General features: G+C 49.0%; 1 protein-coding gene across 1 annotated transcript in view; it reads right to left on the reverse strand.

Moving 5' to 3' along the window:
- The window catches only part of NOS1 (nitric oxide synthase 1), a 171,552-nt gene that overhangs the window by 71,327 nt on the left and 73,366 nt on the right, over positions 1–26,859 (reverse strand). Inside the window, 3 exon segments of the mRNA XM_047698064.1 lie at positions 11,342–11,889; positions 11,891–11,959; positions 11,961–12,488. Of these exon segments, the coding sequence (XP_047554020.1) occupies positions 11,342–11,889; positions 11,891–11,959; positions 11,961–12,068 (725 nt within the window). The 5' untranslated portion in view covers positions 12,069–12,488.

Here is a 26,859-nt window from a genome sequence, read left to right on the forward strand (position 1 = left end):
CCTTCCCAGCTTTAGGGATTTATAATCTCGGTCCCATCATTTCCCCCAACCCCTAGTCTGCGCCGATGGTCATTCGGGATCAATCGGAAGCCAGGGCTCGAGCTCTGAGGGCAGGGCCCCAAGTGGCCCCTCCAGCTGCTCACTCGGGGCCAGTCGCACCTCCTCCTTGCTGTGTTTCACAAAGCGCTGGTGGCCTGCGTCAGAGCCACTTCCACTCTTCTGCGTGGAGAGGTCTGCAATTGTCAGAGGGAACATTCTGTTTTACCCTCTTGGAAAATGTCACCAAACACACTGGAGTGGTTCTTGATTACAGACATTTCACAAGCCAGTGGTTTACCTACATGGTGATAACAGAGGAATTTTCTGTTGAGATGGCTGCTCAAAAATGTCACTCAGCTCCCGCTCAGCTCTGAAACGCCCGATCTTTTGATATCATGTGACTATAAATGGGGCTTCAGCAGAGATGAAAGGCTGATACTGTTTGAGGGTCTGTAACATACCAGGTGCTGGTGGAGAAGTGACTTCATTTACTCTCAACAGACTGTTTTACAGAGGCAAAACTGAGCCCAGAGAGGTTATGTATGTTTCCCAGGCTCCCACAGTAAGCATAGAGAAGGGCTGAGATTTGAAACTAGGTCTGATTGATGCTCACCCCAGATCCTTCCGTTTTTAAACAGAGACAGGAGAAAGGAGTTACTCCAAGCCAGAGGCTAAAGAGCAGGAATCCAACCTCTCTTGCTGATGAGGCCAGTCTGCAAACATTACAGGGAACAATTACCTAGGCAACTCCGAAATGGCTCACATGGCTTGTCTGTCGTGAATCTTCAGGGAGACCTGTTTTTATCCTCACCCTCCTCGCTCCTTTTTAAAGAGCCTTTAACACCTCTGTTTAAATAATGCATTTGAAGTGTTTTGTCAACACAAACTTATTTAAGAGTCCCATGTGACGAGCTGGGGAGGAATATTTTTAATATGGGACCAAGGGGAACACCCAGGTTGAGCTATTTTGTTTCTGTTCACCCAAGAGCAAAATCAGAAGTAGATTTCCATAGATTCCCAGCTCCCAGTCTGACAGTGATAACCAGGTCTGAGGGGAAAATCAGGCTAATTGCGGTGAATCTGCTCACCCTGGGATCTAGCCACTTAATGGGTTCCTACGGGAACCAGGAAGCTACTGGTTAAGAGAGTGGGCTATCGGTTGGGGGCACTGGGTTCAACTCTTGGCTCTGCTGGTTATAAGTTGTGCAACTTTGGATACTTATGCTGTCTGAATCTCCATCGATTCATCTCTAAAGCAGGTTAATAATACCTAGTTCATGGGGTTGCAGCAATGGTTAAACGAGGTTAAGCTGATAGCCCTTAGCTGTGTGGCACCTGCTGTTACTTTTTCTACTAATGTGTTCATGGGCTGATTAGACAGAAACAGAAAAAGGGAAAATGCTGGTTCTGTATAAAACAGCCAAGGTTGCTCTAAGCCAGCATGGTCTGGTAGAACTTTCTGTGATGATGGGAACATCCTATGTCTACATTGTCCAATTTTATAGCCACTGGTTACATGTGGGAATGAGTACTTGAAATGTGCCCATGGTCAGTGAGAAACTGAATCCGAAATTTTATCTAATTTTAATGAAATTTAAGTAGCTAAATGTGGCTGGCAGTTATAGCACTGGACAGTGGCCCCTCAAGGACTTGGAACATTAAGTTCCAAGGACTTAATGTCTCAGAAGCCTGGGAAAGGAGGCATTCATCGCTTTTGCTGAGAAAAAGCATGTTCTATGGGGGTTGGACAGCACAGGTAGGGAAACTCAGACCCTTTCTGTCATGTCCTTGTTCCCAAGGTACAGGACATCAGGAATTCTCTGCTTCCCTTCCAGACTACTACCTCCCATCATTCTCAATCCTGATCTCCACTCTCTCTCCTCCTCCAAAGAGCACCCTGTTGACTGCTCTTACCTTTATACTTGACCTCCCTGGAATGCCATTTCACCCTCCCTCTGCCAGGAATTAGCTCCTACTCAACCTTCAACACCCACTTCACACCCCTCCTCTCCTGTGGGTTAAACAAGGTCATGAGCATAAAATGCCCAACACATAGGACTAAACACGTGTGTCTTCATTGACAATGACGGTAACTGAAGTGCAGAGAGATTAGGTAACTTGTCAAAGGTCGCACTACCAATGAGCAGTGGAGAAAGCCTGAAAGTCAGATGTTTCCTTCTTGCTGTTCCCCTAGTTGAGAGTCACTGAGAACAGTGGTGGTGGGAAGACATTTGGTTGAGCCACATACTGGTGAAGAACCTCAAATTCAGATTTGGGCTTTCCCTCCAAATGGGGTAGAGGTGTTGAATGTATTTATCTGTTGAATGAGAGCCTGGTCACTTTCATGTATCATTTCTTCTTTCAATAAATAAACTGGGAGCCCATAGATGGATGGGACTTCTTAGAAGCCTGGAGGGTGACTCTCCTTTGCCAGTACTTATGAATGTTGGTCCTGCCCAGCTGTCTGGAGTGGTCTTTTGGGTTTAGATCAGGGTTTCTCAACCTGGAACTATTGATATCTTGGGAGTTGGACCCATCTTTGTTGTGGGGGGCTGTACTGGACACTGAAGGATGCTTAGCAGCATCCCTGATCTCTGCCCATTAGATGCCAAGAACACCCTTCTTCCCTCCACAGTCCCTGCCAGTTGTGACAATCCAAAATGTCTCCAGACATTGCCCAATGTCCCTTTGGGGAGGAAGCAAAATGTACCCCTTAGTGAGAGCCATTGGCCTAGCTGTGGCTGAGGACCCAACCTCATGCTTCCTCCGCAGTCCCTCCCATCCTTGCTCTATGGCCATCTCTACGTCTATGAGGATTTATTCACTAGTTGCCCCTTGTTCTCAGATGGGACTGAAGAACCTGCCTTCCGTATGTGGCTTCTACCCTTCTCAGGCATCCATAGCCCCTGCGTAGGCCATCCTCCAATGGGCCTTGCTTTCCAGGGTAGACCAGGATCCCACGGCCATCATGTGGTCACATTAGGCAGTTCTCACACTTCAGGAGGCATCAGAATCAACCAAGGGGCCTGTTAAAGTCTCTCTGAACTTGCCCCCTGGACGTCTGAGGTAGCGGGTCTAGATGGGAAGCCTGGAATCTTGCATTGTCCAAATCACCCTGTGTGGGTCCACGGACTTCCTTGAAGACCCATCTTCCTGGGAGGGCTATGGGCCTGACTCCTAGCAGGGAACAGCAAGGTTCCTTCCTGGTTAGAAATGTCAACATCCTCCAAGCTCCTTCTCTTCTTTCTCCTCATAAGACCAGCATGGTGCTTATCTTCCGCTCAGCAAGCATTTTCTGTGCTTTCTGGCAAGGACTAAACTAAAGCCTCTTTTCTTCCATTTCGCTAGCTGGACAGTCAACCCCAAGCTAACACAGTCAGTCTGGCATCTCTAGACCTTCCAAAAACTTTCGCCAGCTCTTCCCCACTGAGGCTTTCTGGGGGCCAGGCCTTGGGCTCTCAGGCAGGGCGTGTGGGGGTCCTGGGTCAATGCCACAGGAAAATTTGCATAGGTGCGGGTCACCTCAGTGCCGACCACTAACTAATCCCAAATACACAGGATGGGGAGCAGGTGGGCCAGGCCTGTGTGTCATGCACAGTCTGGAGGTAGGGGCTGCCTGCTCTGCCCCAACCAGGCGAGAAAGGCTGCTGAGGAGCAGCTGGTCCTGGCAGGAGGCCTGCCGCGTCTCTCCTCAGACATCGCACTACGCTCTGACCCCCTTCTCACCATCCACCCTCCACCTGCTCTCGGATACTGGGAGCAAAGTTAGAGTAGGAAGACTTGGGGGCCGTGGAAAAATGAGTCTGAGGTCTCTGCAAAGCTCTGTTCTAGATCTCATCGTGCTGGAGTGGGGGAAGATGATGAAAGGGGAGACTAGGCTCTTGAGAGCTAGAATTTTACCGCAGTGCTCTAGCTGAGAAGTGAGGTGAGGGCCTCTGAGCCCAGTAACAATCAGTACTGTAATTCTTCACATCACAAAAACTGGACGGGATCCTCAAACTCCAGTGTTTACAGCGTCCAGGCTGAGCCGATTGGCGGACTCGGGATCCTGGGGAGCTGGAGAGCCCACGCTAGGCCCCGTCCAGCTCCCCAGGCTGGCTGTCTCCCCACGAATAGAGTTGATGCTAATAGCTCTTCTGATTATTCCTCTTTATTTTTGAGAGGCTGGAAATCAGTTTCATTGTGAAACCTCTTGCTTTCTCTATTTTGCCACAAAATCATTCTTTAGAAAACTCTGTAGGCCTCCCAATAAAACTTGTAGGCGATCTGGGTGGGACCTTCTATCCCCCATTTGTGACCTGTGACCTAAAGGGATGTCTGAGCTCCTCCCCCTAGAGTGATGCTCTGGAGAGGTCACATGGAGCAGTGTACCTTTGGGATGGGCTGGACAGGAGGGGGACTGGTCAGCTGCCCGGGCTGTGATGAACGTGCTCGCTACTGACCCTTAAGGAGGAACCTGGAGGAATCTTAGGGCTCATCTGGTCCACATACTACTTTTACAGATGGGAAACTGAGGCCCAGAGAGGTCCAGGGGCTTTTCTAAAATATGTAGGTGCTGAGTGGCAAAGCGGGGACTCGAAGTAAGGTCACGGAACCCAGTCCAGTGAAACCTCATAGTAATGGCCAGTCGAGGACCTGGGCACAGCATTCTCCAGGGGGCTTGTTGGATGAGTGCAGTGGGCTAAAAGTGGCCCCCAGAGACATCAAGCCCTAAGCCCTGGAACCCATATATGTTACCTTACGTGGAAAGGGGGTCTTTGCAGGGGTGATGGAAGTTGAGGATGTTGAAAATGGGGAGATTATCTTGGATTAACTGGGTAGGCCCTAAATGCCATCACATGGATCCTTAGAAGAAGGAAGCCGAGGGAGATCTGCCATAAGAGAGGAAGGCAAGAGGCCTCTGGAGGCAAGAGGCCGCATGCTGGCTCTGAAGGGTCAGGAAGGGGCTACTAGCCAAGAAAGGCAAAGAATGCAGCTCTCACCACTGCAGAAGGTAAGGAAACAGTTCACCTCTAGAGCCTCCAGACCTAAGACCTTTGGAGCTGTAGGAGAATAAATGCGGGTTGTTTTAGGCCACCACGTTTGTGATCTTTGTTATTGCAGCAAGGAGCAGGGGAAACTGAGACAGTTTCCTGCCAGGGAAGGGATGGGGCAGGGATGGCATGGGGGGGGTGCAGAATTAGTGTCCCGGCCCACACGTTATGTCACTGCCTACCTCTTTATTCCTACTCACTACGCTCACGTCCCACAGACCTTCTTTCCGTTCCTTGAACATCCTACCTTGTTCCTGCCTCAGGGCCTTTGCTCCTGCTGTACCTTCTGCCAGGAATGCCCTTCCCTAGATTTCACATGGTTCACACCTTCTGGCCTCAGTATAAATTTTGCCTTTTTAGGGAGGCTTTCTCCGACTCTCTGATCTAGTTTTGTTTTTGTTTTTTTAAACCTAACCCCAAGCCTTGTTTCTTCAAATCACCATGTTATTATTATTTTTTAATGTTAGTCACCATACAGTACATCATTAGTTTTTGATGTAGTGTTCCATGTCTCTCATGCAATTTCTAAAGTGATTGCCTGAGGCTACCTGTTTATTATCCCCTTCTTGTCTATGACTTCTTAATGACAGAGGCTCCTCAGTGGATCCCCAGTTCCAAGGACAGTATCTGGGGCAGAACAGATGCTCAATAAATATTTGTTGAATGAAAGATGGTGAGAAGGCACCTGGTTACAGGCTGTCTGGGGTGAGCAGGTGGCTGGGTGGGCTTAGTCCATAGCTCTTCCCCAGAATGAGGGGCTGGGTGCCCACATGACAAAGTGGCGGGGACAGAGATGGAAGAGAGGGTAAAGCAAGAGTAACGGCTCCATAACTAGGACTCCAATCCCTTCCCCAAGGAAAGGACGGACTGGGGAAGCCCCAGGTGTTCAAATGGTCAGGATGAGAATGAAAGCTCACACTGACACTCAGTGCAAAGGCAGTCATTGGAGTCTATGCCAACAGAGTGACTCAAAGCCATGAGTCAAGTGCAGCCAGAGAGGAAGTCCTCTACTGCAGACAGCCCTGGAGTCAGGGCGGTTGTTGGTTGGTCTGAGATCAGTTCTCCGGGGGTGCTATCTCTCATCTCTCTCTCCCTTCCAGACTGAGAAAGTACTCCAGCATCCTCAGCAGCTTGATGGCAAGCGGTCAAGTACGCTGTGGCCAACAGTGCCATCTATGCTGGTAGCAGCCAAGACCATGGGCTCAGGGTCAAGTCCTGGCTTTGCTACTGGTGAGCTGTGTGACCCAGCACAAGGGACTGCACCTCTCTGAGCCTTGGTTTGCTTATTAGGAAAACAGATGCTATGAGGAGCAAATGAACTCATCAATGTCAAGACCTTCACATGGGGCCGGGCCCACCTGGAGTGCTCAGTACAGGTTGACCCGCATCACGATGACGAAACACAGGCTTGTAACAAGTGACCTCCTCTCCCCCGTTAAGCTCATTCTCTGGGCTCGAAATGGACTTCTGTGCCTCCAGCCACGTTCTCTCGCCTAGTTTGTCTTTAACTATAGATGCCTACAGTGAGACGTCCAGGTAGAAGCCAGGCGGCACCCTGTGGCCCGTGCTAGGTGACTCTGGGCAAAACTGCTTCAGCTCTCGGAGTTTCAGTTTTCTCGTTGATAAGGGGACCCCAACCACAGAGCCCACTTAGGGAGCTGAATTCACCCCAGCCCTGAAGACACGGGGGTCGGGAAGGTACTCTGTAAGGACCTGAGTCCCCTGCAGGTGGAGGGGAAGTGATCCCAGCACAGGGCGAGGCTGACCGGCTGGTCCAGATGGATGCTGGGCCAGGGACCTTGGCCTCTTTAGAACCCTCCTTCAGGGCAGCAGGCTGAACAACCTGGATATCCTCTGACACGCAGCATTTTAAGTGACCGATCCGGAGAGCAGAAGGTCCCAGAGCCCCCAGATTTCCCTTCCTTACCACCCCAACGCTGCCATCACCCACCAGGTCCACCTTCCCCCAGATGCAAGGTGAAGCTGAACCTACACGAACCATCACATCTCCCCCCGGCGAAGGGCCAGCATCCCAACAATAGGACCAGGGATGCCCTGCAACGGAAAGGAACTAGATAAAGCAGGAGAATAGGTCTGCGTCCAAGAGGAAAGAGGGAAGGAAGGAAATGAGGCCAAGAGAACAGGGAGAGGTCAAGGGCACCGCTGAGAACCAGGGATGGCCCCAGCCTCTGCTTGGTCCCCCAGAAGCCACAGACTGCTGTCTGTGAACAGGATGTGGGGCTCCAGGCCTGGTGGGGCCATCCAGAAGCCAGCTCTGACCCCACCCCAAAAAGCAGCCTGGATGGGGAAGCCCCTGGAAGGGTGCATCATTTCCAGGCCGCCACGTGCTCCAAGGGGCTCGGATGCTCCCAGGCCTGCAGGCGCAAGAGTGACCCATGAAGACCATTCTGTCCCTGGGCTTCCGTTTTCCTGACTTGGGACGCTGACACTTAGCACGGCATTTAACTCAGCCACTGGGAGGCAGGCTGGTAATTCCTGAGGGCACATTTGCAACAACCAAAAGTTTGGGTTGTTCCAACGATCTTGAGGGCTCCTGCCATCACAGTGGGAAGGAGGTGGCCTCGGAGGTGGGGGGACATCCTTCAGTGCCAGGGACAAACCCACACAGGGAAGACGGGGCCTGGCTGCCACGCACCATTTGGACATTCACCCAGATCCAAAGCAAGCTAAGCTTTGATTCCTGAGCCAAGATTCCAATTGGGTCGGACATATAAACACGGCTTTAAAATATCCTGAATTTTCCTTGCAGGCCACCACTGGGTCAAATAAAGACAGGACACCGTTTTATCGGGAGTCCAGTCACCACTTTGGAAAACCCCATCATCACATCACTAAGACGGCCCTACTGGTGGTGTCTGAGTTGCCAAAATGACACACTTGTGTCAAATCCACATTTGACACTGTCATGTGTGGGCTAATTCTACGTGTAGGGGCAAATATCCAAGTACTGATCTATACATTATAGCTTCTACTACTATAAGTTACTTTTTTCCTTTTAAAGATTTATTTTTTTATTTGAGACACACAGAGAGAGAGAGCACGCACACAGGGGGTTGAGGCAGAGGGAGAGGGAGAGAGACACCCAAGCAGACTTTCCGCTAACCAGGGAGCCTGATACAGGGCCTGATCCCACGACCCTGAGATCATGACCTAAGCTGAAACCAAGAGTCGGACACCCAACTGACTGTGCCACCCAGGCACCCCTACAATAAATTACTTTTATGCTTGGTGTCCTTTCTTTTATAGTTAGGGCATTATATTTATTTAAAAATGTAAAGTATGAGTAGGTTATATGATCCATGAATTTGCTCCTTACTAGTAAAGGGGGCATTTTAAAAAAATATTCATTAAAGTGGTAGAAGGTGAGGGAAAGTTCTGAGTCCAGCACAGGTGTGAGTCATCAAGCCAGGGAAACCACGTGCTAGCATCAGACAATACTCCTCCTTCGAACTGCTTCCCTCAGCTGAGTTCATGGAGCCCTGGACTTGCCCCGGGCCACTTTCTTCCAAACTATGCCTTCTCCAAAGGGGTGTTTGCTGCTCCTTTTGGTCACTGGAATGAAGGCTGTGATGGACGAGGGCAGGTCAAGAGCTGGGGCAGCCTCCCAGTTTGGGAAACTAGGTCCGCCGGAGGAGACCCCACGTCAGACCAGCGTGTCCTCCCTCCACCCTCAGGGAAACAAAGCCTGCTTTTCTGAGTTGGGGTTTGAAGAGGCCCCTCAGGCCTGGCCTATGAGAGGGCTGTGGTTCAAGTCCTTTGTATTTCATGACTTCCGCCAATCCTAGTGTCCCGCACCAGGCTTGTGTGTCCTGCCCTGTCACCTGGGAGAGGGTCATACTGGCTTTCTGGGACGGGGGAGGGACCTGCTGGGGACTTCTTCCACATCACACAGGGAGATTCAGACTCCTGGTCTGGGGTGGGACCGAAATAAAGCCTCACGGAATTCCGACGCTCCTGACCCCACGCCCGCCCTGCGCCCAGCCAAGACTCAGAACCAAGTGTACGGAACGCTAGATATGGCCCCAGATATAACACCAGATGTAACACTCTTACTCAACTTCCTGCTGCTCCTCCTGGGAGAAGGGGTGTTGAGGAAGAGGGTCTACCCAAGAAACTTTGAGGGGAGGCACTTCGGGTGGTGTCCTGGAAAACCAGGCCAATGACCGAACCTGGATTCTCCAACTGCTTTAGGATTTAAATCCCCTGAATGAGACTTGGCGGCTGCTGGCTTCCCAGAAGCTATGTCAAGACTATGTTGTCTTTCCCGTGTGTGCCGCTGAAGGGAGCCCTGGGAGGCGGCAGCGACCCTGAGGACTGGGTTCTTGCCTGGGGTGGGGGTCTCATACTTAGTCATGGGTGAACCAGGCCCCAGATCTCTGCAAACCAGGACAGCCCCAAGGACAAATCCTGGCCTCCAGCTCTGGAAAGGAAGGTCAGGATGATAGGGGCTCCCTGACACTTGCCCTACCAAGAGGGTCACACCATGACTTGTGTACTGGGGCCAAGACACGGTCTCCTGTAGAGATGGGACCAAAGGTATGAGGGAGACTCCAAGCTGCCCCAGGAATGTGCAGAAGACAGAAGAGAGCAGGACGGAGGGCAGGAGCTCAAAGGGCAGCAGGGGATGCCTGGTGGCTTCTGATACAGGCTCGTCTTCCCTCTTGGTGTCTTGCTGGAATTGGTTTGGTTTTTGCCCAGGTGGGAAAAGTTTAAAAAGTTCCAGGAAGCAATGGTGGGCTGAGATGGGGTGCCACAGACTGAGCCCCCCCAAAAGGCAGTTTGGGGGCTGACCCATCAGGAAGGAAGACTAGATCCTGTGCAATTCCTCCACCATGTAAGGCACACTCCTACCTCAGGACCTTGGCACCTGCTGCTCCCTCTGCATGGAATGGCCCTCCTCCATAAAGCTTCAAAGCGCCTTTCTTCCCCTTCTACTGGGTCTTCCAATGTCACCTTCCTGGAGACCTGCCCAGCCTCTCTCTCTAAAATTCACTCTCCCCAATACTTCCTGACCCCTTCCTTGTTACATATATATCCTTAGCACATATCACCGATGGCCTACATATTTTAACATCTTGATCTCATTTATTCTTTGTCTTTCCCACAACACTATAAACTCCCCAAGATCAAGGGGCTTGTCTATTTCATTCACTCACAAGGTCAGAGGGTTTGTCTGTCCCATTCATTGCTTTACCTCTGGTGCCCAGAGCAGTGTCTGGCCACAGCAGACCTTCAATGAACAATTGTTAAATGAATCGGTGCACACGTCTGGAGAGTTCTTTAATCCAGGTCCCTGAGAGACAACCTGGGGACCTCTACATGCTCTCCAGATACTCAGGGGTCCTTGGACAGAGGGTTGGGAAATCTTGGCCTGGGTTTCTGGGTGGCCCCACACCTCAGCCTCCCCTATAGTGGGGGGTGGATAAGAAGGAGGGGCTGTAGGGTTAATGCTAATCTAAGATGACAGCAGAAGGGGGCAGAGAGAAATTTCCCTCTCTCTCATATCTCTGGACCCACTATTCTCTGACCCTTGGCCCACCTGCCAATTCCTCCCCAAAGAAGGTGCTAGAATCACCCAGGTCCTGGTTCCCCTGAATTTGCCAGGTGGGCATTGCCTGTTCTCTTCCTCTCCAGAATCAGGGGAACTGGGACCTGGGTCGTCACGTTCTAGCCTTAGCTCCTACACAACATAAGTAAGCCCAGTTTTGGGGGAACTGGGGCCAGTTCTCTACTTTGATTCCTCCATTGTTCCAAGTGTCTGTCACAAGGAGACAGCTGGGTTAGGCTGAGGGTTACCCAGGTCTCAGCTCATCCCCTCTCAATTCCCAGGACCTTGGCCTTCGCCTTATGCCAAGACTGCCACGGACACGCGCCTCTTGCTCACTGGATGACCCGGGAGAGGCCCCTTCCCTCTGAGCCTCAGTCTTCTGCCCCATGAATTGCAGATCGCAAAAATACCCACCTCGAGGGGTTGCTGGAAGACACGGCATCAGCAACCATGACTCCTAGCTCTGGGTCTCACAGCAAGAGATACAGGCCTGAAGTTACGCCCATTCTGCTCCCACAAGTGCAGTTTTAAGGGAAAGAGGCAAGAGGGGCCAAGCGGATGTGCCTGGGTGAGCGTCTGGAACAGCTCAGGTTGGCTCCCGGGTCCGACACCGAGTAGCAGGACATGCTTCCATACAGGACACACATGCACACACGCCCGTGCGCACACACGCTTGTGCGCACACACCTGCGGCACTTACCTGTCCACCTGGACTTCCGCGTCTTTTGTCTCCGCCTTGGAAGGTCCCCCTCCGTTGATCCCTTTGCTCCCACTGGTGAGAAGGCTCAGCACAGGCTCTATCTCTTTGAGCAATTCACTGTTCTGGCTGTCTTGGGGGGCGACCCCGGTGCTTTTCTTGGTGGGGTCCTGGCCTGGGGGTCTGGGGGCCAGGCTGTTGGTGTTCGAGAGTGAGCCTGCTTCCTGCCTGCTGTCATGGGTATGCTGGGGGCCGTTGCCAGGCCCCGTGGTCCCGTCCACGGCCGGCGTGTGCTCCTTGCTGGCTGATGACTGGTGAGAGAGATCGACGGCTGTGGTGGGCAGACCCAGGGGCCGCGTCACCCGGATGGTCTTGGGGGTCCCGTCCCCGGTGAAGGTGGTCTCCAGGTGAGTGGTGAAGCCCTCAGGGCCCCTCAGAATGAGGACCACGTGGGTCTCAGAGGCGATGCCCCTGAGCACCTCCAAGGCACTGTCATAGCTCAGGTCCACCAGGGGCTGGCCGTTGACTGCGAGGATGATGTCGCCGGCCTGGGATGAGGCCGCTCTGCTCCGCGGCACCCCCTCGGATCAGGTCGGAGATGATCACGGGCGGCTTGCTCACACCGCTCCTTCACCAGGAAGCCCAGGCCCCCCACCTTGCGCTTGAAGAGGCGGACGGAAATGACTTTGGGGTTGGATCTGCTGAACACTGAACACACCTGACTCTCCATGGTGTCTAGTGTCCGGGGGTCCAAAGACTTAAAATAGGTCAAGCCAAGATGACTTTACCAGGAGGAGCCAGGCTTTACGCCGTGCTGAGAGGAAGAGCCGGGGGCTGGCAGCTCGGGGAGGCTCAAGAAGGAGCTGCTCTTGGGTTCGTCCTCTCTGTCTCTGACGTCAACTCGGCGTCACCCACTCACTCCCATCCGGCCATCGGTGGCATGATTTCATGCGTCTGCTTTCCTCCTTGTTCTCTAGGAAGTGATGGTTGATTGGGCAGACGTCAGGAGAAGCTGTGGGACGTGTCCCTAAGCCACAGGTCAGGCAGACTGGGGAGGAGAAGTGTCTGGTGGATGCGTCTAGATGTGTCTCGAGGTGATGCAAACTCCTGGGCACTATTCTCTGGGCATTGCCGGCCCGTCAGACCTGTGCTGGAGAGAAGGAACAAAGGAGGGGTGAAGCTACCAGACAGAGATTGATGTGGGGCGCCCAGCGCCATCTTCAAAAGCGAGATGGGAAATGCAGCCAACTGAGAAGTCTAGCCACAAGACACTGGGGTTTGGAAGCCAACCTGGAAACGGAATCCTTCCTCCTTGAGGGGATGGGGGCCCCTCCCCATTAGCTGCAAATTGCCTGGTTTCCTCTCCCATGATCAAAGCCCCCTGAGACCAACAGTCTCCCTGGGGAAACCACTGATAGCCTAGAAATCAAAAGGCAGAAATCACGATCTCATCTCTTATCTCTCCATCATGAGAAGTCACCGTTCCAACTTGTCTCGTGGCTTTTGGCTCTCTGGGTCTTACCCACATTTTCCACTCGGGTGTCAGGAGCTCAGCCAGAACGGATCCTTGGGCTCTCTGCCCCACCCACTCCCCAAAACCCCACAACAAGCCTACTGGAAGGGGAATGCCGCCAATAGTGTCAACCGCCCTTTCTGACCATTTTGGTAACTATCAACTTGTTCCCGGCTCCAGAGGACACATGACAGACCATTATAAAGGCAACGGGGTATATTAAACACCAAAGACATGGGTCCACACAAAACTTTAGAGGACATCTGTACTCCACAGACTGCCTGCAACCCTAATGGGGAAACACTAAGGAGAGGGGACTGTGTACCCTCAGGGTTATTGTGAGCACACAGTAGGTGCTCAATGAGTACTTGCTGAATGAAGAAAGATCCCAAAAGATTAAGCATAGCGGAGACTTATTGAACAGGTATGCTCTTAATGTATGTATGTGTGTGTATATAAATACATTTGCCTTTGATCCTCATAGTAACCCTTCAACAGGCCTGGGAAGGGCATGCGTTAGTTGTCCAAAGTCACGTAGAAATGACAGCAAAGAGAGGCTTTGAACTCAGGTCAGCCCCTCTCTTGAGCCCGAGCTTTTTAAACTTACACTCCAGTTGAAAAAAGTTCATATTCTGGTTACTTTCTCAACTCCCTCTGGCTCTCCCAGGTTTGGAGAAATGGGGTATGGCTGGGGTACTAAGGGGTGACAGAGAGCCTAGCTGGGGACACTGTGGCCCAGGTGAGATGTATGCACCTGCAGCGTGAACACAGCAGGCAGTTATGGAAGTGTGTCCCATGTGTCTGACCTGGAGCGGGTGATCTGTGGGCTGCGGGGGGAGTGGGGGCGGGTGAGAGGCAGCAGAGAACCCCTCCATCTTGCTTTAGCCCCCCAGTTCAAGCCCAGGTTCCAGCTCTATCCCAAGCACCCTTCCCTGCTGGCATCCTCGCCATGCTCAGCGCAAGGAGGGAGCCCCCAGCTGTCACCACTAACAAAGTGACACTCACTCCTCATTTCCCTTTTAGCGAACTCCCAGGGTCATCTGGGGGCTGAGGCAGCTGACAAGCTCCCCGCTGCCTCTGTGAGCAGGAGATGGGTGCAGACACCAACCCCCACGAAGGAGGTGCCCCTTCCTGGATCCCTTTAAGGCGGGGCAGTTAGTAAGCTAGCCTCCCCCTTTTGCAGCCCACGTTATGCAACTCTGCCAGCCCCTCTGTGTGGGTGAGGGAATAATGAATACCCAGGCCCGCCCGGGCTGCGTTCTCCATCTGGTGTCGCGGTGTGTGTGTGTGTCTCTCTGTATTCATGCAATGCCCTCGTGCTGTGTCATTTCTCTGCTGGGTGTGTGAGCGTGTGTGGCCCGTGTGTCGACTGGCTGAGTGTCTTTCAGCATCTTGCTGCTGGGGTTCTGGTTTGCGGAGAGAGAAAGAACCATCCAGAACCCCTGTGTCTTTCCTCACTGGGGAGGATAGGTGCTTCCCTAACCCCTTTGCTTCCTTAACTCTCTCAAGCCCCATTTCTTCTGGGTACCAAACCCAGGATGTTGGTTGTTTAGCTGGAGGCAGAGACAGCTGGGACCTCTAGCTCTCTCTTGAGTGTCCAACTTTGGCAGTGGACTCCATTCTTTAATTAAAGAAGGGACTCGCAGGTGAGCTTTTGGGAAGGCAAGGTTTCCAAAGAGCTTTTCTCCCACTGCTGGCTTGGGCCAGACCCTAAAAAAGGACAGATCCCGGGCCTAGCTCAAGAAAAAAGAAAAAGGGTAAAATGACCCACAAGCCTTCCCAGCCACTTTCAGCTTTTCAAACTCTTTCTCGGCTGGTTTTCAAATCAGGGAGGGCTGCTGGCTGGTGCTTGGGAAATTGGAGTGCTGTTTCTCACACTTTGACCTAAGAAAGGCAACCTGATTGTTGGAAGGAACTGGAAAGAGGCTGGGCTTGGGAGAAGCAGGGATATTCAGTGTCTGCGGAGAGAGAGAGAGGAAGAGACAAGCTCTGTGCCTCAGCCAACAGATTCTGAGCTTTACTCACCTGTCTACCTTGATCCTAATAATAATCCCACAACACCCTGTCTCCCTCCTGTTCCTCCACAGAACACAGCCTCATCTGCTGCAGTAATTTTATTTGCACTCTTACCAAGGTCAAGTTTGAATATCCCCATTTTACAGATGAATAAATTAAGCTGCTCTAGGGACCCACTTGTCCCGGCTCATGAATGTCCAGGGTCCAGGAGGCTCCTGCGTCAATGGGGGTGGCTGGTGACCCTTTTGCCCTGGGGAAGATTTTTAAAGCCCCTTCCTGGCTCTCTGTTTCCAGATGAGTTCTTTATTTTCTTGGAACTTCTATTTCCTTATCTGTAAAACGGACTTGTTAAGCAGCCACCCCTTCCCTGGGTAACCAGAAGGAGTAATTAAAACGGCGAGTGCGGGGTACGCAGCAATGTCGCACAGCCAATGCCTAGAAGGAAGGGCTTCCTGTTATTGTTATATAATAGGTAACGATCTGGGCTTCCTGGCTTTTCATTTTAATTTTCTCCACCATCCCAGTTTCGCCACAGGTAGTTTCATGTGCCATCTCGAAGGGGCCCTTTGCTGGAAAGCTGGCGGGATCTGGCACGGGTCGTGGAACAGGGCTCTGAACACGGGGAGCCGGGTGCTGGGCGGCACGTCCTGCCAAGCCAGCCTCCGCCCTTTGGAGCTGTGATTTTAAACAAATCATATGCGTGCACGCCAGCGTACATACCATGGAAACAATACTTGGACCTGGGCCTCATTCGAGTAGTTCAGTGGTTTTGGGCGTATTTATTTCATTTACCTTGCTGCGAGGAAATTAGCGGCTGACTTTTGGGACAGTTGCCAGCAATAAGAAGGAAGCCAAAATAGGGCAGCGTCTGCTACTACCATCTCACAGTGACCTTGGGCAAGCCACTCCCCATTCTGGGCTGCGTTTCTGCGACCAGGGGGTGGGGACAGTGGCAGTTTCTAGTACTGGAGAGTTTCCTATGAGCTAAGCAGGGTGCCCAGCCCTCTGCATGGGTGCCTTATTTGATCTGGGCAGAGACTGTATGGAGACACCTCTAGCCTTTACCCATGGATGAGGTGAGTAGGGTTCAGAGAAGGAACCTGGGAGGCAACCTTGGGTCTAGCGAGTGGATTCAGAGCACTCACTGGGGGTGAATCCCAATCCTAACACCAACCCCACAATGTGCCTCCTTTTTCTTCCTCCCCAAATCACATCCTTATCGGCTGCCATATTTTTTCATCCTCACTCTGATCAGGGTGACACCGGATTGTCCCCATTTTACAGATGGTGAGATTAAGCTGCTATATCAGACCTACTTGTCTTGGCTTGTCCATGACCTTCCATTTTTAGCACTGAAAGTCAGAAGACATTGGGATGAAGGGGAGCTCTTGAGATCATCCAACCCAACTTTCATTTGAAAATGAGAGGAGACAGAGGCCTGGAGAAGCAAGGGGTCCATTCAACATGGGTCAGCGACAGATGGGGGTGGGTGTCTAGGGCTGTGCTCTCCAGTAAGGCAGCTGCTAGCCACATGTGGCCACTGAACCCCCCTTAACTGTGGCTGGTTCCACTGAGATCTGTCGTAAGAGCAAAATACGCACTGCGTTTCAAAGGCTAGTTTGAAAAAAAAGAACGTAAAATTGGACAGGTCTAGAGTCTGACCTCTCTGTATTCCCTTAGGCCCCCTTGAGAATCTACTGGTAACTTCACCAGGCAGAAGATAATTCTTCTTTCTAAAGAAACCAGAAAAATGGTACAGAGGGTTAACAAAGATCTTGCCACTTTTGAGGCTGACCTCAGAGAAGAGGCGTGATGGGGATGGGGCAGGGGAGAAAAATCCACCTAGAACTATGTGAAGAGGGAGGCAACAGTAGGATGTCACCAGGGCTAAGGAGAGAGTCTGCAACATCCCCTTGTCTGAAAGTCCTTTGAAGTCTAACCCTCTATACAATGCCTGTTTCTTTAAAAAGAATGAGGCAGATCTCTACTCACAGGTATGAAATGAGCCCACGATACAAAAATACATGTAAATTCTGCATGTGTAAATGCAGAGAATATTCTGGAAGGAATGGGTATCAGTGGTTGCAATTCACAAAGAATATTACAAGTCAGAAGTAAGAGGGAGACATACTTTGCAGTCTATCTTATTTTTCCATTTGAATATCATGTAAGTTATGTTTTTAATTACATGTGTATTACCTTTTAAATGAACAATATCGAAGGAAAAAAACAACACCCAGTCTGTGAACTCCTGGGTGTTTTCCGTTCACACTCCCACCAAATCTCTGATGGGTTACAGCTCTGTTCCCCATTTCCCTCCAATCTTATTTAAAAACAAATCCCAAGTCTCCATGTCTTAAAATCAAAACAAAATACCGCCACCCTCCACACACATAAAAGACCCGCCTCATAACCCTACTGTGCTCTTTAAAAAACAACAACAAAACACCACGAAGCAACCAACTTCCTTACATCCCCGAACTGCTAATTTGCAGTCTTTCCCCAGAGAGAACACCACCCGGGGAATCAAGCCGACGTGCTTTCTCCCACGCTGACAAGTCATAGCTACAAACCCGCCAACCTCTGCAAATCAGGGGGGTTGAGTTGGCATTCTGTGTCTCAAGGATCCCAGAGACAGGGGCACCTGGTCCCCGCGGGGTACCCCAGACATGTAACTCCCCCAGTTTCACGGCTTCAGTTTGCTGATGATTACCTTGATCTCCCCAGATCTACTGCCCATACCTCTTAAGCATAAGTCAGAGAGAGCCGGTAAGTTCACGGGTGTTTCCAGGCTGAGATGACACCCTGTCGCGAGGCGGTGGGAAACACTCGCTCTCTCACACTGCCGCTTTGTACTACCTCTTTGAATGGCAATTTGACAGTATCTACCCTACAATTTAAAATACACAGATCTCTGTCCTGGCAATTCAATTTTTAGGACTTTCTCCTGCAGATAAACTGGAAGGAACATCCTTACACACAGAGTTGTTCAGAGTATCAACAGATTAAATACACAATGGCACAACCATACGATGGAGTCCTGTGCAGGCATTAAATAAGGGGGGAGGGATTCAATTTAAAAGGACCAACAAGGAACGCTCTTGAAGACACACTGTTAAATTTCAAAAGATGGACAGCACAGATCTATAAATATAGTTACACATCCATCCTATGTTTTCATCCATACTTTAATAAGTTTGGAGATGCACTCAGTATCTCTGGAAAAATATCCAAGATACCGGTAACAGTGCTTGCTTCTGGGTGAAGGGACTAGAAGGCTAGGGATAGGATGGGATGGGAGGAAAACTTACTTTTTATTGTATGTTCTTTTTTTTTTTTTTGGTATGTTCCTTCGTAATGCTTATTTATTCATCTTTTACTATGTTTTTGTATCCTATTTTAAAAAAAGAGCACAGTCTTTGAAGTCAGACTGTCTTAGATATGTACTTAAGCTTCTCCACTTGGCTTTGTGACAGTGGGCAAGTTGCTTAACCACTCTGAGTCCTGGTTCCTGCATCTATAAAATGGGGATGATAATAGCATCTCTTCAGAGTGTCTGTGAAGATGGAATGATTGTTAATATTTTCTGAGTTCTTACAATATGCCATACACTACAGTAAGTGCCCAGCCGGTGAGCCCTCTTCCCACTACTATTACTAATAATTATCATACAAGCAGCCTTTATTCTATTGGTCATCTATGCTATCACGAGGACCTATGTTGCTTAAAGCCCTCTGTGCTGAAGAACCAAGAAAGCTGTGGACCCACAGGTTGGTCTTACTTTTCAGAGGAGTGAGTCCTCCCACTGAGTCCTTGGAACACTGAAGGGGCGGGATTAGGGGCGTTGAGGCATGGAACTCAAGAAAGGCAGCCAGAAACTCAGGCCCTGGATCTTGGGGGCGAGTCAACACCTCTGGGGTGAGACGGGGATGTCATGGGTCCAGTCCATTATCAGGAGAGAGCTACAGGGCTGTTATCCCCATGTTGGAACAGATCTGGGGAATTACGAAGTCTTCATTTTATCTTCATTTTGCAAAGCTCATTTTTATGAGTGAGTTCAGCCAGCTGGAGAGTACTATATCCATCACAGAGACAGAACACTCCAGGGTTTGGGGCTAAGGTAATTAAATTCTTTCCATCACCCCTCAGTGGCACAAAAGTCACCAGAGATGCACCCCCTCCCCCCACCCCCAACAGACATACTCCATTCCTGGGGGTGTCATGGAGTGGTCAAAGGCATGAGAGTTAGAGCCAAAAGACAAGAGTTTATGACCCACTTCTACTACCTATTGGCCTCAGATTTGTCATCTGTAAAATGGGAACATGACGGTTTCTACCTTGAAGATAGAAACCAGTATATTACATGGGGTAACTAAGTGCGAGTACATTCGATGGGATAATCTATGTAAAATGTGTGGCAGCCCTAAACCACTCTTTTTAGAGTCGCTTTAGATCATACCTCAAGGAAAATGAACGATCTCAAGCCAGATATGTGACTATTATCACAGCCAAGACGATGGCCTCATTACTGTAAAAATGACACATTACCAGTATTAATGTAAAAATGAAACACAAATGGTTGCAAAAAGACAGTGCGTATTTCATATACTCAATTAACCTTCCCCTCTTTTCCTCTTTCTTCCTCCCCTCCCTTTTCCCCCTTCCTCTCTTCCTTCTTTTCTCCCCCCCCCCCAGTTCACACCATCCATTTGCTCATTATGAACCCTTATACAGCTCCCACCTGGGCCAGCAAGGAGCTGGGGCACTGGAAATGCAGGGATGGATAAGACAGACAACTTCCCTGTCCTCAGGGCTTACCGTTTGGTGGGGACAGGAACGGGGAGGGTGGAGAGAGGTATTATGACAAATGCAGCATACAGTGCAAAGTGGAAATACAGGGTGTTAATAGCAGCATGGATATGACGCCTAACAGTCTGGGTGCTAGTGGTGTGGGAAGGCTTCCTGGAGGAAGAGTCAGAATATAGAGTTAGCCACATTGAAGGGGTAGGTGGGGGGAGGGAGGGGTAGAAGAGAGAAGGCACGGAGAAGGGAGACAACAGGCATCTGAGCCACCCCCCCATGCCCTCTCCACTGTGGCAGGAGAAGGAAGCCCGTGTCTTATAAAGCCAGAGAGGTCTTTGGAAGCTGGATCATGTAGCTCTCTTGAGAGCCAAGTTAAAGATTTTGGACTTCATTCTTACAGTGATGACAAGCTCTGAAGGGTTTTGAGGAGAGAAATTCTATGGTCAGATTTAGATTCTAGAAAGATCACTCTGGCTGCTGCCTGGAAAATAGGGCTGAGAGGCAAGGCTGGCTATGGGGAGCCCGAGTTAGGAGGCTGCTGCAGGCCAGAGATGAGAGATGACAGTAGTTAGCATCGTGAAGGGAGGAAGTAGGGACGCCGGTAGGTTTAAAAGATATTTCGGACATTGGGTCAACAGTTTGTGGTGACTGAATCGGTGGAGGGGCAAAGGCCAAAGCTTCTGGCTTCTGCAAGTAGAAGGATCATGATGGCGTTTCCTGGCTAAGAGAGCAGAGGAGGGCAGGGTAAAAACAGGGCAAAAGAAAGGATAAGAATGAATGAAACTAATTGATAAAACTGTCATTCCTGAGTAGTAATAGATAATTTAACTGTGGCCTAGTATACTGAAGAGTCAACATTTCCTGGTATCATTATTTCCATAATTTTGAGAATGAAGGGAGATTATAGAAAATAAACACTTGATTTGGCTCATTCCCCAGCCATTTGATTTTGGGTAAGTCATTCAACACTTTGAATGTCAATTTCTTTTTGTGAAATTGAAAAGGTAATAAAACCACTTCCAAGGTTTTTGTGAAGATTCAATGGACAGGTGCTGTAAAGAGCACTCTGTAAACCGTGAATGTCAACTGTCGTAGCAATGTTGAGTCTTTATTTCAGGGAGGACATCAAGATTGGTATCCTTCAGACTGCCGCTCGTGTTAACTTGAGACTCAACCAAGTTTCTCCTCTCATACCTGGTATCCTTGGTTGTCCCTGGTGAAGGAAAACTAGGTTAGGCAAAAGGTGCCCATGGAAGGAAAAAGAAATAAGAATGGTTATTTTAAAGGCAAGAGGGATAATATCTGCTCCTTTAACTTGAAAGTCCCCTGAAAATAGGTCACAGCATCCAGGTAGGTCTGAATCAGTTGCAAATTCATTTCAGTGAAGAGAGAATACATTAAAGAGAAAACACAAATGGCAATGTTGAGAATGACACCACAAATGTCAGATAGATCAGAAAAAACAATAAATGTAAATGGGTTAAACTTGAGTAAAGGATCCAAGACTCTCAGATTGACTAAATGCATTTGCACCTGCTCTATATTAGCATGGATGTGGGGACAAAGGGCGAAGGACAGGAGGAAAAATAGCTCTCCAAGGCAGGTATGGGTGTGATGTACATTTGCACAGGCAGCATAGGTCTGCTTTGATTTGAAAGATTTAATTCACTCTCTTCTGAAAATATGTTAGGGCCAGGTATGTACAAAACAAATATTCACTGAGTAAATGATCTGTTATCCACAGCAATTTTTTTCATTGAATTTTTATTAATTAGGTTGCACTATATTAAATTAGTAGGTTTGGAAATGATCAAATTCACCACTGTCTTATAATCCAACCTAATATTTTGAACATTCATATATGTAAGCACTTCACTGGACTATCTAATTTCATCCTTGCAACAACTATATGAAAGACATGACTGTATTACTCCCATTTTATAGATGTTGAAACTGAGGCTCAAAGACGTTAACTACATTCCGGAGTTTATCCAGCTACATTCGGTGACCAAGACACTGACACAAACCAAGTTTATCTGAGCTCAAAATCTTTGCTTTTTATTTTTAACTTACTAAACTCTTTTATTTGCTGCAATAAATTTGAGACTCAGATTTTCCAAGCAGATAACTGTATCACCTGCAAATAATGACAGCTCAAATTCTTTGCTGTTGCCACTTTCCAAATACTATGTATTTTTTTATTTCAGTTGGCCTGATCACCATGCATAATGTTAGTAATTTGTGCTGAAAAGGACTGTGGGGTTTTCTATTTCAACTGCTCACAATAAGGAGTCTATGGACCCTCAGCAGGGCTCGGGGATTGCTGACAATCCTGGAATTGTGTGCACAACTTTTTTGTCTGTCCATATGCATGTTTATATGGGGAGATAGTCCATAATATGCTTTTCTAAGCCCTCCATTACCCAGTAAGAGTAGAAGTCACTGGATTAACCCTACATTTTACAGATGAGAAATTTGAGGCTTATAGATAGGGAAGGATTTGCCAAATGTTCTTAGAGACTGAGTCGGAGTGAGGATCCAGGTCTCTCGTAGGATATCTTCTCAAACTCAAGTTACAGGCTCATTTTCCTTGCTTTCCCCATGAAATCTGGAAATTTACTCAGGGTCCTATATTTGATGGTAATGCTAATTTCAGGATGTGAGCTGCAGCCTTCTTGGTAGATGCTTTTTATGTCTGTTATACTGTTTCTTAATTATTCAAAATAAGCCTGCGCAGTCCAGTATCTCCTTATCCCTCCCTAACTAGTGAACTACCTCCAATTATTAGCTCCCTATCCAGATTGATAACAGAGGTTGTGAAGACACCGTGACAGGTGAAGGGAGGGCGAAAATCATCACCAAACCACTATAGGGGTCCACAGACCCCATATCAGTTGCTTGTCAAAGTAAATGTTTAAATGATCAAATTCAAAATTAGGATTAAAAACCTGATTATGCTCATTCAGTATTGATTAATGGAGCCATAAATATCAATGTAGTTTTTCAAATTAAAAATAAAAATCAGGATCATAGTATCAGAGACCCCACCCACAATGCCTTCATTTGCTCAGCTTTTATTGAGTAACTACTTTATCCCCAAACCCTATCATCCTAAATGAACTATGAAATTGTACGCTCCTTGAAGACAGGGATCATGCTTTTCTGGTTTACCATTGTACCCTCAGTGCACAGCAAGGGGCCCAGCGCATAGTAGGTGCTTAGTAATTCAGAGTCTCAATCTCTGGGCCCACAGCTATCGAATGAAGTAGCCCAGGTGGGAGGTGAGAGGGAGCAGTGGGGACCAGTGGAAAACCAGAGCATCCCTGCCACAGCCAGAGCTCCATTCTGGCCGGGGGTTGCCATGCAGGAAGGCAGGGTTGGTATGAGCTCACTTCTGGTCAAGCAGCTGCAGGGGCAGGGGGTGGATAATGCAGCCCATTATAAATCAAAAAACAAATACACAAGACCTCACATCCTCGGGTAAGAACACCTGGATTCAGGGGATGCCTGGGTGGCTCAGTGGGTTAAAGCCTCTGCCTTTGGCTCAGGTCGCGATCCCAGGGTCCTGGGATCGAGCCCCGCATCAGGCTCTCTTGCTCAGCAGGAGCCTGCTTCCCTTCCTCTCTCTCTGCCTGCCTCTCTGTCTTCTTGTGATCTCTCTCTCTCTGTCAAATAAATAAATAAAATCTTAAAAAAAAAACCTGGATTCAGAAAAAGAGGAGGACAAGAGGGGGGTCTCAATGTAGTTTGTAGAAGCGGCAGGGACAGACATGGTCTAGTGCTGCTAGACACAGTGTGGTCCATGGACAGGAGGTATCAGCTGAGAGTTGGTTAGGAATGCAGAACCTCAGGCCCCACCTCAGCCCTGTGAATCCACTCTGCATTTTCAGAAGACCCCCAGGTGATGGGTGTGCATGTTAGGGCTTGAGAAACATTGCTCCCATTTGCCTCTAAATGCCTGTGTTACTTTTTTTTTTGCAGTCCCATGAAGCTTCGAGCAGGACATTTGAGTCAAGGGAGCAATAAATATTAGGCTGAACTGAGTAAAACTGCAGATTTTCAATGATCTCATGACCTGCAAAAATGGCCATTGCAAATGGAATTTCATTTCTACCTGAGCTAGAAACTGTTCTGCACAAAAGTGCTTTAGACCCAGGATATCACTTGCTTCAAAAAGTCTCAGGTCAGGGGTGCCTGGGTGGCCCAGTGGGTTAAAGCCTCAGGTCATGATCTCAGGGTCCTGGGATCAAGCCCTGCATGGGGCTCTCTGCTCGGCGGGGGGCCTGCTTCCCCCACCCCCCGCCACCCCCGCCTGTCTCTCTGCCTAGTTGTGATCTCTGTTGTTTGGTCAACACAGCTAAAAACATTTTTTTTTTTCAAATTGGGTACCACCACGTAAAAACTGGAAATTTCACATGAAATGCAAATTTCTGGTTTTCTTGGAACACTGGAAGAGCTCAAGGACTGGGTCTGTATTCCTGAATGTGAGCAAACATATGGAGTGGGTGGTGGCACTCCCTTTAGACAGGGCGTAGGCTCTCCAGTTCCTCTGGGCTCCCATGCAGCCCCCCTCATGCATGTGTTTGTTGCCAGGACCCTTCAGATATTTATTTGACCATGGGAACCCCTGTTGTGCAGTGAGTTTTAAAGGGAAACAAGGAAGGTCACCTTTAGAAGCTGCTCAGAGGAAGGACAGATGTGCTTAGGGACTTGGGTCCTGCCATAGGTGACCCTGGGTGATCCAGGGGTTTGATGGATGCCCACCTTCCTGAGAGCCCTCTGCACCTGTCCCAGCTTATCCCCTGTGGCTGATGCTCATTGTGTCTCATTATCCTCAGGTTAAAGCTACTGAGAACAGTAGAGCATTTCACATAATTGTCACCCTTAACTCCTCAGCTGCTTCTTCCCTCAACTCAGTGCGTTTACAAAGACCCTTTCTGGACTGACACCTTTCTCTGTAAATGGAGCTCTCACTTTTGATGTCAAACCAGTCTGCCTACTCTGGTTTCCAACAGAAACCAGCTTCCCTTCTTCATTTAGAGGGAACACACAGTCCAAGACCCCATTTGTTTTCCTTAGGGACTCTACCTTGGGGTTACTTGAATGGGATGGGTCTTCATCTCCCGTTGTACCAGTGCACCTGGTAAGCCCCTAGAAGTCACCCCTCCCTCAAGCCCGAGCGACACGTTCCCTCCTGATTCAGCCCTACAGAACAGAGCTCTGCAAACATTCCCCTGCAGTAAAATCGCAGAGAAAAGAGAATGACGCCACCATGAGCAGCACCAAAGCTGACATCACAGACATGGCAAAGAAGGCTTGTGGGGTGGGGGGGGATTGTCAAGGGTAGGACTGTCGGTCCTAGCTTCAAATGCTGACTCTGTCATTTACTGACTGGCTGGCCTTGGGCAAGGCATTTGGCATCTCTGTGCCTCTTGTTCCTAATCTGTAAAATGGCAAATGATAGTATTTTCTTGGCAAGGTGCTTATGAAATGTACATAAAATTTACATAAAATGGCATCAGTTGCCCCCAGTGGTCTTAACCACCTTCTTATCTCTGTGCCGTACCTGTGTCTCATCCTAGGCAATCATCTATTCTCCCTTAGAGCTGACTCACATTTTATCCTAAATCCTAACGACAGCCTTATCCTGAGGAATAACATCCGTGAAATCATGGTACAAAGAGGGCCAGCTACGTTTTTCTATTATCGATCAAAACAAATATTTAATGAGCAAATTAAAAAAAAAAATGGGTATCATCTTGTCCCAGTCATGAGAAAAGCGCTGAACCAACTCAAATTGAGGGACTTTCTCCAAAGTAATTGACCAGTCATCTTCACAACTGTCAAATTAATGAGAGACAGCCCATGTGATGGACTATCACAGATCAGAGGAAACCAAGGAGAAATGAGCTCTGAGAGTGCGTGGGATCCTGGATAAGAGTTGGGAACAGAAAACGGCCACTCATGGGAAAGTGAAATTCAAATAAGCTAGTTTCGTTAATGATTATGTGAAAACCATACATGGCGTTAACATTAGGGGGTGCTGAATAAAGGGGATAGAGAAACTTGCTACACTTTTCGGCAACATTTCTGTAAATCTAAAACTACTTCAAAATAAAAAGTTTTAAAATGGGTACGAGTTAAGCAGTCTCTCCCCACTGCCTTTTTTGCCCCCTCCCTTCAGTGCCTGGAAACCACTTTCTGTCTCTACGGATTTGCCCATTCCAGGCATTTCCTAAAATGGAATCCTATGATCTGCGGCCTTATGTGCCTGTATTCACTCACTTGGCAGCCTGTGTTCAAGGATCATCCGTGCCAAGGCACACATCAGTAAGCCATTCCTTTTTAGGGCTGAATAGTATTCCATTGTATGGACATGCTACATTATGTTTATCTGTTGATGGACATTTGAACTGTTTCCACCTGTTGAATAACAGGTAGTGTTGGGGCGCCTGGGTGGCTCAGTGGGTTAAGCCTCTGCCTTTGGCTCAGGTCATGATCTTAGGGATCCTGGGATTAAGCCCCGCATCGGGCTCTTTGCTCAGCAGGGAGCCTGCTTCCCCTCCTCTCTCTCTGCCTGCCTCTCTGTCTATTTGTGATCTCTCTCTCCGTCAAATAAATAAGATCTTAAAAAAACAAACAAACAGGTAGTGTTGCTGTGAACATTTGGGTACACATTTTTGCCTGAACATGCGTTTTCAATTTTTAGTGGGGATAAGGTTTCCTGCTGGGGTGATGGAATGTTCTGGAGCTGGAGAGAGGTGATGGCTGGAAAATACAGTGGATGTCCTCAAGGCCACTAAATTGTATACCTTTAAAATGAGAAATTTCATGTTATGTTAATTTTACCATAATTTACCATTTTGGAGAAGCTGTGCTTTGGTGAGCCCAGTGTTTAGTGCAGCAGCTGACCAGAAGAATGCTGGTCCATGCTATCATCATCCCTGGACACCCCCATCAGCCTCCCAGCGCCCACTCCGTGAGCCTTTCTACACCATCACTCGGCTTTCATCAAGAAAGTTCCTCCAAGTTTGATCCATTAGTCTCTTTGAAGATCAGCAATGAAGTTTCCGGGTCCCTGGGACAGCACCGCTAGAATGCCTTACTTTGGCATCCGAGAACTCCTGCTTCACAAGGTGTGCACCTGACAGGTATGACACACCAGGCCATCGCCTCCAGCTACGTGCTC

The sequence above is a fragment of the Lutra lutra genome, chromosome 12, assembly GCF_902655055.1.
Source record: "Lutra lutra chromosome 12, mLutLut1.2, whole genome shotgun sequence".
Classification (NCBI taxonomy): domain Eukaryota; kingdom Metazoa; phylum Chordata; class Mammalia; order Carnivora; family Mustelidae; genus Lutra; species Lutra lutra.